Source organism: Corapipo altera, unplaced genomic scaffold, assembly GCF_003945725.1.
Source record: "Corapipo altera isolate COAL_440 unplaced genomic scaffold, ASM394572v1 95, whole genome shotgun sequence".
Lineage (NCBI taxonomy): Eukaryota > Metazoa > Chordata > Aves > Passeriformes > Pipridae > Corapipo > Corapipo altera.
In genome coordinates, this window is record NW_020884947.1 from 2,850,074 (window position 1) to 2,862,831 (window position 12,758).

Genomic DNA, 12,758 nt, shown 5'->3' on the forward strand with positions numbered 1-12,758 from the left:
CAAGACAGGAGAACTGAAGACAGAGCTGATCAGGTAGACTGACACTTCAGTTCAAATACATTGTTAATGTATTTGTTGTCCTCCATGCTATCATCTGCAAGATCCCCAGAGTAGTTGTGATCTCTGTTGAAACCTAGGGCATTGTGCTGTAGCTTTGATAGCATAAATTCTGTACCATGAGATGAAAGAACTCAATTCTCCTACTATAATTCACAGTTCTGGCGAATTACCAAGTTCTTTTTCCTTCTTGTATAATTTTTGAGGCACTGAAATAAAACCTGTTTTTGTAAGAAACTATCCACCCCTAAGAATTTTGCTTGATCTGTCAGCTGGGCAAGAAACTGGCTGACAGCTCACACTGAGGGAGTGTTGACCACTGGTTTATACTCAGGCTGGCAGCCTGCCACGAGTGGGAATCCCCAGGGGTGGACACTGGGCCTCACGCTGTTCATGACCACCATGAACCATCTGGATGATGAGACCGTGAGCACCATCGCCAGGTTGGCTGACCCTGGGTGGTGAGGTGGATGTGCCAGCAGGGAAAGCCATCTCTCAGACCAGGACAGGCTGGAACAGTGAGCTGGCAAGAACAGTGTGGAGTTTAACAGAGACAAGTGCAAGGTCCTGCAGCAGTGACAACACCAAAGAGCCCGGGGCAGGCTGGGACCCCTTGCTGAAGGGGACCTGGGGGTCCCAGTGGACAACAGGCATCAGCAGTGAAGCTGCTGCAGCAATGAAGGCAAATCAGATGCTGGGATGCACCACAGGGGCACCACTAGCAGAGATGGGAGATGTGACCATCCCAATCCACCAAGTGCTTGTAACTGGAGTACTACTTGTGTCCAGTTCTCATCCCCACAGTTCAAGAAAAGACACAGACAGTAGAGCATCCAAAGGAGGGTCATGAAGATGATGGAGAACCTATCCTACAAAAAGAGACTGAAGGAGCTGGGTATTTTATTTCCTGGAGAAGAGAAGGTTCCAGGGGATCTCACCACAGTACAGCAGTATATAAAGAGTGGTTATAAAAAGGATGGACTCTTCTCAAGATGCCACATGGAGAGGACAAGTTGCAATGGGAGAAGTTTCATCTTGATATAATGAAAAAATACTTTACACTAAAACCAGGCAGTCCCTGAAAAAAACTCGCTTGGGATGTGGAAGAGTCCTCGTGACTGGAGGTTTTCAAGATGCAACTGGACAAGGTACTAGATAATCCACCTAGGCTTACTTTCCAACAAAAAGTTGGACCAGATGATCTTCTGAGGTCCTTTCCAACCTGGGCTGTTTCATGATTCCATGAACTGACTGGCAAGGCACCTTCAAACAGCCTCCTGCAAAACACCATCTATTTCTGCAGTAGGTAACTAAAATTTCAGTTCTTAAATATAAGAGATTTCGTATTCTAAATACCGCGATAACCTTCCCTGCCTTGTTTCACATGTGTCTTTATATACTCAAAATACACATAAAGTAAGCCATATGCTTCAACTATATTCAACAAGCCAATGACCGTGGGATCTACCCGCACGTACACAAATACAGATATTCTAACTGAAATAGCCAGATAAATATCCCACTCTAATTGCTGGCAGTCTTGCTGTTTTGGCATAAATTTGAGTCACAATTCATTGCAGATGCTTCCTTTTACAGATCATAAACAGGCTAAAACTTCACCACAAATTTTTGTAAATACTTCAAACAGTAGAAAAATGTACCACAACCCCCCAATATTTAAGCTGCAAAGACATATCTAAATAAATAAAGAAAAAACCAGATACCTGTTGACTACAGAAGGCATCTAGTGTATCATTAGGATTAGTTTTAAAAGTTATTATTTATACTTAAAGTTGTCATTTATTGGCTTGTCATAACCTTAAAATGAAGAAATAGGGTTTACCATCTACTCTAGCAGGCAAATATTTGAATACAGAATTCATTAGTATTTCTTCCTCCCTTGCACTTTTACACCAAGAACTTCAATGATGTTTTGAAATCAGCTAATTGCAATCACCTTGTTCTTCTGTTGTCTCATTTATTTTTCCTCATCATTCCCAAAGCAACACTTTTCTTGCATTTTCTAGCTCCAGTCTTTCAAAGAACTTGATATGCTTAAAGAATGAACCTGAGTCCTCTCATTCTGTTAGCAGATTAGGTTCACTTAGGTTTCCACTCAAAGTAATGGCTATGTCAGGATCTTGTCCAATAATCCAAACATGCTGAAAGCTGTCAAATTCCTGCAGTTTATTTTTAAAAATCACTGACTTCACTACTTCAAGCACTGAAATGGATAAGATTTCAGAGATGTATGTTATTACCTGCCTGTTTACGATTTAGTAAGTTATAGTTATACTAAAAATGGTTCTCAAAACAACATTTATGGAAAGAAACCATTAATAAGGAAAAACTGGGTGGATTTTTTTTCCTGGAGCTGGTATATCAATGGACCTATTGCCACTTCCCTGCTGTAGGGCAATTTTCACTCAAGTCACTGATGTACAAAAGACTTGTGCATAGTCTTCGAAGTCTGCATAAAAACACAGTTTCTCTGAGACTTTCTGAAATACACAGAACACATTTATTCCTTGCTAGGAAAGCTAACTACTGGTGTGGGCATCTCAAATCTGGATACTGCTTAATGAATATTTTGCAAAAAATTATCTTCTGAACTGGGCTGAAGTTTTGACCATCAGACCTCTGAGACCAGAAAGCGGAACCTTCTACACAGATCAGGTGCCAGTGAAACTGTCAACCTTTCCTTAGCAAAATCATTTGAGAAGCCCTCCGTACCTTTATTTCTTCCCTAATTTGAGCTCTAGCGACCTTGAGCAAAGTTTACAACTCTTTTTCAAATTACTGTGTGAACAGTCAGCAATCCATGTACGCAACCATGATTCTCATTTAAGACTGAAAATCTTCAACCCAGATGCAATTCAACAAATTAATTACATATTTAACCGAGGTTTCCGCTTTTCTCCAGTGACTAAACGGGGAACCTTCAGGAACTCCAAATTTAGGAGTTTGGTGCCTAAAATTAGGTGGGATAAATATAGCTCTAAAAAAATTACACAGCATTTGTTGATGATTGAAAACGTCTAAGGCAGTAAATCACAGGCTGACTTCAAACAGCCTCTTTAACTGGTCCCAAATGGCTCCTTACAGTCCTGACAGGTTTTTCCTCCCAGTAAAATCGAAAATGGCAAACAACGAACCCATGGGTTGAATGGTGTTCTGGGATCCAAGGAGTGAGAATTTTCTCCCTGGTTCTCCATTCGGAAAATGGATACTGACTATTTACTGGCACAAAGGAGTTGCTTATGTTTCACAGGAGGCTGGAAGGCTACATAAATGTATTTCGAGAATTCTATGTTTACTCAATTACTTTTCAGATAAAACTGAAAATGTTACATATAATTTCTAATTGTTGTTAAGTGAAAACAGCAAGACATTAAGTATGTTAAAATCGCATATTTCAGAAGAAAATGAAACAAAAAACAATTTAGGTATTATTTTGGATATGCATCACGGAGACAGCTATGTCAGAAAAAAGCATTTTAGAGATGGCATCTGCAAGGAACATGCTTGTTGTAGTAAACAAACAATGCAACTCTAGAGAAATTGTTTAATAGGCAAATAAAACTCTTTAGGTAAAAAAACATAAAAGAAGAGGGAAGTCCTTTAAAAATAATGTATCCTAAAATATAATACAAGTAGATGTACTGAATATTACATTTCTATGCACAAAGATCTAGGAACATACTACTGTGAAGCAGTTAGATTTCTAAACTTTTTTTCCCCTTCTTTTATTTCATTAAAATAAGTCATTAAAAGGAGTTTAAATTTTTTTCAAACTAAGTATTTCAAAAGGCGAAATTCCTATCATTATAGTCAAGCAGGCAGCTGTTTTGTTTTACTGGACCACAAACTACTAGATCTCCAGTAACATCACTCAGATGCAGAAAACCAGGCAACTTAGATTTTGCCAAATCACCCAGGGATGATACAATGCTATAGTTCAGTGGACAAGAGCACAAAGGAACATGTACAGATACTGCCTTATAAATCAAACTTTAATTTACCTAAGCATCAATAAAGTGGCAACTGCAAAACTAACATATGAAGGCAGTACAGTAAGGTCTTGAAAAGAGGTGGTGCACCTAATGAAGACTTATTCTCACTACTCCAGTTATTCCTGAAGAGTAAATGAGGCTACTTCTACCACCCGTTCAGACAACGTTGTGTGAAAGTGTTTGATGTATATAGTATTTAGAATAGGGCAGCTGCTGCATGCAGGTAAATTGGGTTTTGTTCGAAGAACAGTCGAAAGGAAATCTATTCCAAAATTAAAACAATGAAAACCAGTTTTTGTGCATCTTTCTGTCCTTATTAAAAAAATACATAACTCCAAAAAAATTGAGCTTGAAGACAGATACAGTCTAAAAAATCCATAATTAGTATTTTTAGTATTCCATCTATCACTATGAGAAAAGCCATTTTACTTTCTCTTTTTATCCCCAAACCTAGGCAAAATTTAAAACTCCTAAAGTTCAAATGAAGTGCTGGGTAGAGACGAACAGATGAAAAAAAGAGGGCACAAGAGGCAGTGGAGGAAGATCTACATCAGCTGAAGTATTGGTATTTCAAACTGCCTGTACCAGAGTAAAAACGTTCTTGCATATACAGTGTATGCAATACATCACATAGATATATGTTACACAAACACTGAAAAAAAGTAAAGAACTCATATTTATGCTTTAGTGACATTTTTCTGCCCTAAACTTCATTCCTCTATTATTCTCATTAAATGCTTTGAACAAAACTAAAGTTAAAACTCTCATGCAGTTTCAGAAGATGAGAATATAAACTGGTATTCTTACCAATTTTGGCCAACAACACGGTGGAAGCTAAAGTATTATTAACTGGAACACTCACTCGTTTCACTACTTCATTTTACCAGGCAGAACAGAATGGAAAAAACATGTTTTCTAGAAAGCCAAAGACTAGCTAAGAAAAGCATTTGTTACTTTTCAAGCTATGACCCGAAGTATCTCCAAAGAAATGCCATATGGACAACTAAAAGCGAGATCGTGGACATATGTAATTGATTCCTGTATGCATTAAAACTTTTCCATAAATAGTTGCCTCTCAGTTGTCACAGCACTGAAGAAAGCTGCTAGGTAAAAACAAAACCAAAACCAAACAAAAAAGCACCTGTTGTCCAAAAGGAAGAATACTCAGAAGTGTTGCTGTCACTTGATTAATTCAATGAAAATTTTTAACCGAGCGTACGTCAATACCATCCGTCAAATCTGACTGCGAAGTGATGTTATTACCTCAGAGCGTATATGCTGGAGAGACTACATGTAGTGACAGAAACACTCTCATAGTCACTGCTGGAGATGGAGCTGAGGGGGGAATCACGTAAGCCATCCTGAGAACTGAAAAAACATATGGAAACAAAATGAACTGCTGAAGCCAACAAAGGTAAAAACAGAGCACTGAGATAAGTCATGGCTTGTCATGGATCATACAGAAATAAGAATAAACTGGCAGTTGCGTTTTTGCTCTTCAGAAAATGATACAAACCTATTCTGTTTTCTTCCCAAAAGGACAGAAAATTCGGTAAAATCAGTGGGCACACACCTTAAAAAAATCTTCAATGTAATTAATGCCGTGCAGTTAAAACATTCAAGAAAGAATCAACCATCTTACATTTTCATCAGAGATGGAGGGAATAGCATGCCCATGCTGCTAAGTGCTGTATAACTTTATAATGAAGACATAACAAAACTCAAAGTTCAAAAAGTCACCATGGGTTTCAGGTCAAAATACACTAAACCATTGTCCTAGTTAGAACAGCTGGGACCGATTCATCACTGGATGGGTGTAGCCCAAAACTGTGTATTCTATATATATATAGCCTTCCATGCCATTTCCCAGAAACTGTTGTCAGTAGAGGCCTGCGAGGTGGGGGGATGTTCCTGTCCTCATGCCCTTTTGTGGAATTCCCTGCTCTGAGGGAAGGACTGAGCATCCTTTTATGGAATTCCCCACTCTGAGGGAAGGACTGAGCATTCCTGCCTGAGCTGGAGAATATATAACCTGGAGTTTCGGAACCTTTCCACCACTCGTGGGATCCAGAGGAGGACTGCAGCTCACCGCTCTCAGCTGGACTGAGACCACCACCCTCAACTGAACTGCAATCACCACTTTGGCCAGACTGCAACAGCTCTCCCACCAGCAGGTTTTGTCCCCTCTCCCTTTACTTTGGACTCGGGGGGGGCCCAAGGAACACCACTTGGTTTATGCCCCAGGGTGCTGGGTTATACATTTGGGCTTTGTGAGTTAAAACCAATTACTTGTCTGTATAATCGTACTTATTGTATTATTTTATTAAATTGTTATTCTGATTTATAATCTCTCTTTTGAGTTGAGTTCATTTCCCCTGCTGGTTAACTTTTAAACCAGCACAACCATACATTTCAAAAACTTCTGAACATTGTGACAAATTTGACCTATGTTCCCTTCCCCTTGGAAGGAAAAAGTCTGTTAGCAGAAAGCTGACTGTTGATGGAGCTGAACATAATACACCTATCCCTCACCCTAGGTTTGCTCAGTCCCTATAACTGCCATATATGTACCTCAAATTTTGTGCTTTAAGTCAACAGATAAGCAGGAAGGAGCAGTCCCTTGGCAAACCACTGACACTTCATTAGTGGAAATCCACTAGCTACTGAGTAAAAGGATATGAATAATTTAAATGAATGGTACAGAACTTGTCTCTGGCATCCCAAGACTAATAAAAAGCCTTTAAATAACAGATCATTTTAGATCTTACATCATATTATCAACATAAACTAGGATTAGAGGAATAAAAATAGTTTCATAAGCACTACAAAACTATCTTGTAAAGACCGATTTTTTGTTTCAGAAACAATTTACTGCTCAGCTACTAGAAATTCCACAAGTTGAAAGAAATTAAATTATACTAAATAAGAAAATACATAATCCTGAGCAGAGATATCAAAGCTGTATTGGCTCTAGGCGGTGCAGAAGATACATTCAAGCCTGCTGAACTTAAATGTTCAGTCAACAGAAATCTTTGGACAATGCAAAGAGAAACCTAAGAAACATGTCTAGTTAAAGGAGAGGTAGTTATATAGGTCAGAGTTATTTTACCTATGTTACTTATCCACAATTACTAGTAAATTTTTTAATGCTCTTTTGCTTTTTAGGCATATGCAAACCAGCTACATTCCAATCTCTTCTCTTTTACCAAATTTACTATTGTAGCTATTTTTTCAGCTAGAAGTCTGGAACAATGCTTAGAGGGAATTCTTCAAAGCAGTGTATGGAAGGTATGTGCTCTAATCCCACTAAGAAATAACAGGATTTGTTTGCATACCTCCCACTAATCACTCAGAAAATGTACCCCTTCATGTTTCTCATTTCTGATTGCCAATTTGAAAATAAATCCCAAGTGTACCATGCTTTAGTTGAAAGGAGAGACTTCACAACCGGAAAATAATTTTATCAGACTTGAACAAAAATCTTTTTAACTTTCATTCGTTTTATGTAATTTCCCTTGCTAATTCTGCTCATTATGAAGAGATATATGCATTTAAACAAAGGCTTACTCTTTTATAGCTCATCACCTTTACCCATCCAATCTTACAATATGGTCACGCTACTAAAATGCACTTTTAGTATCTGTTTTATGGCAGCTAAATGATATTAAAAAAACCATTAGCATGTAATTTCACACCATGATTGGGCAGGTGTGGTGGTGTGCTCACCCCTCTTTTCTCTTTAAGCAGTGGCCAAAAATGGCACTTGTGATGGCTGCACCCAAGTTGGGCTCTGGGGAGACAGATAACACAGCAGCCAAGGGCCACAAATCTTTCTCAGCAGCTGAGGGGTAGTGGAGCATGCACCAAATAAAGTACAACTGGTATGCAAATATGACTATCAGTCAATCATCTTAGCTCATAAATAGTGGACAGTCCAGGGCACACCGAGCTCTCCTGCATGGCAGCAAGCTGCATGCCAGGACCTCCCCTTGAGTGGGGATGCCTCCCAAGGTTACTCCTCAAGGTTGAGAGAATCCTTACCATATCAGATACTCAGCAAGTGAACTGGGAATAAGCATGTAGAAATGTTGAAATATTAGCTAAGTGACAAAAAGACTGACTGCACATACATAATCCTTTAGACATAAACTACTGACCACGACCAGGATTAAGTCTGGAGCCAGCTGCAACCCAGACTCCTCTCTGAGAAGTCTTCCCTGAAGGGGGTGTTCTCTGAACCTCCTGACTCAATGAAAGGGTCTCCCTGGCAGTTTTGTCTGACCCCCTTCTGTTCTCTATGCACTAAATACTGAAGTGTACCTTGGCATCAAATCTTATTAAACCACTGTCACATTTACCATTGAATTTTGTTAAGTCATTGTCCAGTAGCATTTATATATATTGTTGCTTCTGTCTTGCGAGTGAAGCCCATCACTCTTTCTGCAACAGCAGGAGAAGCTGCCTTGCAAATATGACATGTATTGTTCAAAATAAAGTAATCTCTGAACAGCAGAATCAGGAAACAAGAACAACTAGCAAACTCAGCACTTTCTTTTATGCTCTCTCACCTCCCCACCATTTCCAGATCTTTCCAGTGTTAACAGTCCTGCCAGTTGATTTTGGGAGCACTATTTTTATCTGAAAAATGTCAGGTTTGCTGTCCTTCTGTGCTTTCTGTGAAGCTCTGCCTGATATATTTGAAATCCAGTCAAAATATCTCAGTTACCAATAGTGACTATTTAAGAACTTAAATCAAATTTTCTCAGGTTCTAGTTTTCTCTATTTTTTTGCTTTAAAGAATTTGAGGTTTCCAGCTCTTCCATGCAGCCCAAAGGGCTTACACTTTTGCAAAGAACTGGAATTTCTCCCACTTTTTTGGGGAGTTAAATGCTCTAGGTTAAAACATAAACCAAACCAACCACCACCCTAGAGTACCACTTCTCTGTTAAGAGCGGATATTATTCATTGTGAATATTTGTCCCAAGTCCTGAAATAACTTTCCACTGTCAGGTAACTATGTGGAGTGGACAGTCTGAGTCAGAAGACAAAACAATAAAGGACCTTAATAGTACATAAACTTAATGAGTAACCTCTAAACATAATGGCCCACACCACTTGCATTATCAATGATCTCAATGCTACCTTTCTGTTCATCTTCACAGATATCTTCTGAAGAGATAAGAAGCCTTACCTCATCTCTTCTCCATACTTCTTTTCCTCTCATTTGAATCTTCTCTCACCTCTAACCAGTTGCTATGAGCATAATTTCTCATAATTGCTACCATCTCAGCTTTTTTAAGCCTTGTCTTAACACTGTTTGCCATTCTAAATTGCTTTATAAAAATCTTCATTTTCCACTACTCCATCCTTCACTTGGTGCACAAACCTGGCCATGCTGAGTGATCTGCTGATATCAGAATTAGATATCCATCTGGTCAGTCATCATTTGGCAATGTTAACTGCTTGGACACACCTGACACAAGCCAAGCTCACAGACATTAGTTTGTTACAATAAATGACGTGTTGTTTAGGCAATTACAATGTGTAAAAGTTTTTATCACTCCTGTGTATCAATAGAGATTGAATTTTTGTACAGGAAATAGTATTTATGATTTACAATGTTTATTTCTCATTCCTATTCAGGCTGTAACTCTTCAGATGAGAAATTCTGCATTTATTTAGTACCAAGAAATGGGAATCCAATAATGATAACTGTTTTATACTTTCTCAGTGTTATACTAACTATCTTTTTAAAAAAAAACAATCAGCCAAATAAAAACAGACTCCTGTGACATACTGCTTTCCCTCTCGGTACACAGAGACTCAAGATAACTCTTCATAGAATTTTCTACTCATTACTGTCCACCTGAAGATTCCCTCAGCTTTTCTAAGATGCTGGTAGATCCTGAGGTGAATTGACCTGTTTTTCCCAACTCAAGAATCCCATTATCAACTGATGATAGCTCAGTATGCATGTTCATTAGCACAATTATCAGAGAAGACTCCTGCATATAGCCACATGCTGCAGCTGACAGCAGCTAACCCTTTCTTCCCATATCAGCCCCCAGGCGACCTGAACTTCACCACATCATGGTCATTGCAATTAATGCTGTGTTTCACTTGGGCTCATAGGACTGCTTGAACTGTGTGAGGTGGCAGAAGTTTGTTTCATTTGTAGGTCTTAAATGCCTGCACTGCTATTTTTAAAATTACACGCTAACACTGAATAAAACCACTATCCATGCTCATCAAAATGTAATTCCTCAGCACTTCTGATAAAAATACGGAATAAAGATTTGAGGCAACAGAGCAAAGTGACATGAGGTGATGTGGCTGCCTCTTCATGGAATACTGGCAGACCAAATTAAGGAACCCTATATTTGAAGCTGTTGGCCACTTTTTGTAACTAATCTAAGGAAACCAAACAAAGTCGCATTTATTTTATTCTGGTTTCTGTGCCTTTTTTCTACTAGAACGTGTTTCTAGTCCTTTACATTTAATTAAACCTCAGTTTGTTTCAGAGGATGGTTTCTTCATGAAGGCTATTATGAGTTACAATTACAGTCCATTTTACAACAGTTAATTGGCACAGGTCCTCTCTGACCAGCTCGCTACAGGAAGGCTAACTATAAAGCCTCATGTGTCACACCAAATCCACTCAAAAGGTACCTTTTACAATTCTGTTTTACCTCTTATACTCAATTTGGAAATCTGCATGTTGAGAGCTAATATGGTTCTCTGTTGGTTCAACTGACATATGAACCTAGTAAAAGGGAAGCTGGTATAAAGCACTGACACCTGTTTGCACACCAAGGCTTCGTAACAGCACTCATGTTATTGGGCAACACAAAACCTGTGTTCAACAGACAGGGTAAAACACTGCCACTTCTAATATGAGATTTGTGTTGTTATAAAGAAGGGGAGGAGGGACTGAAAAAAAATAATTTATACTGAATCTGAATTTGGCTAGTTGCACAAAGACACCAAATAGAACACCAAAAGGGAAACAAAGAATTTTTATCAACGGTCAGATAAATGATTACTTTAGGGAAGTTTTGCAGTAGAAAGGCTGATGTTTGGTTTCCAATCTACTGCTGTTTTCTTTCTGGTCATGAGAAGTTTTCTTTCTCCTTAATAGCTAGTTAGAAGATTAATCAGTACAAGACACTAAGCAATCATATTTTTGTTTACATGAACTTGCACAGCTGTCCATTATTTTTTCAAGGAAAAGGCAACTTTTTAATGTAAAAACATGCACAATTTTCTTAAGTCTTACTGTGCTGGGACTATTATAGAAAAGCATGAATTTAAGACATTTAATCAAGTTACTTTACATTGAAATACTGATTAATTTGGTTTTGATAAAGGAGTACTTGTAGAATCATATACTAGAAACTAAGAGACAAGAAAGGTAATTCTCGTGAATTTGGTTTTTTTAACAAATTCTAGCCATCCCCAAAATACAAACGGCTCTTTTCCCTGCATTTATAAAAGTGGAATAATTTATCTTAAAGTTATTGTACTGAAAATATGCACGTCACATGTTGCCAAGGATTGAAAAAAGAAATACAGGCCAAACCAATCAAAATTAGAAACAACGGGTGTTCATTTTTTCCCATAGTTATTCTAATATGCTGAGGAAATACCATTTTAAACATATTACAATATATACTATTGTAATATATAAATATTGTACAATATATACAATTTAAAGATTACAGAATTGCAAGACTAAGAAATGTGACAACTTGAACACCAGGCTAGAGAAGAATAAATTATTCACCTTATTCTACGATGGTAATACCGATCAGCAAATAGCAAAACATGCCTTTCCAAGAATGCCTCATTCCTCCTCCTTACACTGCAAAAGCATATGGCAAAATATTCTATTTTTTAAGCCCCCACAAGTAAATGCAAACAGCGCCAGCATCTAACAGCCGATGGACACAGCTAGAGCTTGCAGGAAGTGTCAAGATGAGAAATTCTCCTCACTCCCAATTTCAGCTCCTTTTGCCAATTTTCAGGTGTACTGTAAAAGGCTTCATCATAAGTACATTCAAACAGATCAAGGCAAATGGGGAAAAAAAATTGCAAAATTTAAGCTAGACACAACAGACCTGCGGTGGAAATGAGAGGAACTACATTTAATAATCGGGGTTTTTTTATATCAGAACAGTTTTGAGGTCAGCATGTAGATAAACAAACATGCAACAGAACCAGGTATTTAAGACTAAAACATGAAAACACCAGCATTGTGCGACCATATGACACAAGTCATTAAACTTCATAAAACATTAGCACTTTGACAAGGACTCTTCAACTCTGGAAAGAACAGAAAGCCAAATATTTATAAAACACCAAAAAAACCCCCCAAAAAACCTTCACTCCTTGTAATTTTCTTTCCACTGGGAAAAAGCAGGCAGAGTACTATGACAGAAGGGGCATTTAAACAAAAAATCTGGATAGTTTGCTTCCAGTTGAAAAACAAGGAACACTAGATACAGATTTAAAGCTTGGTTTTCATGTTAACTTATGTCCTTTTTTACCTCAAAACACCAAATGGTGCTTTGTCATAGTTTTATCATCTTCTGTTCTATACTTACATGACTTTCCCCCTTTAACAGTTTGTTTCGCTACATGACAGCCTTTATTTCTCACATTGTCCCTTCAGCAGATCACATACTAACT

The 12,758-nt window shown here is 38.1% G+C and overlaps 1 protein-coding gene across 4 annotated transcripts in view; it reads right to left on the reverse strand.

Annotated features, from left to right (window-relative positions):
- Positions 1 to 12,758, reverse strand: part of ZFYVE28 (zinc finger FYVE-type containing 28) — a 153,135-nt gene that overhangs the window by 26,650 nt on the left and 113,727 nt on the right. For 2 of the 4 annotated variants that reach the window (XM_027662660.1, XM_027662659.1), the window contains exon 9: positions 5,334 to 5,438. The exons of the other annotated variants lie outside the window; for them this stretch is intronic. In XM_027662660.1, coding sequence (XP_027518461.1) covers positions 5,334 to 5,438 — 105 coding nt within the window. The remainder of the gene's footprint in view (positions 1 to 5,333; positions 5,439 to 12,758) is intronic. 4 annotated transcript variants of the gene reach the window in all.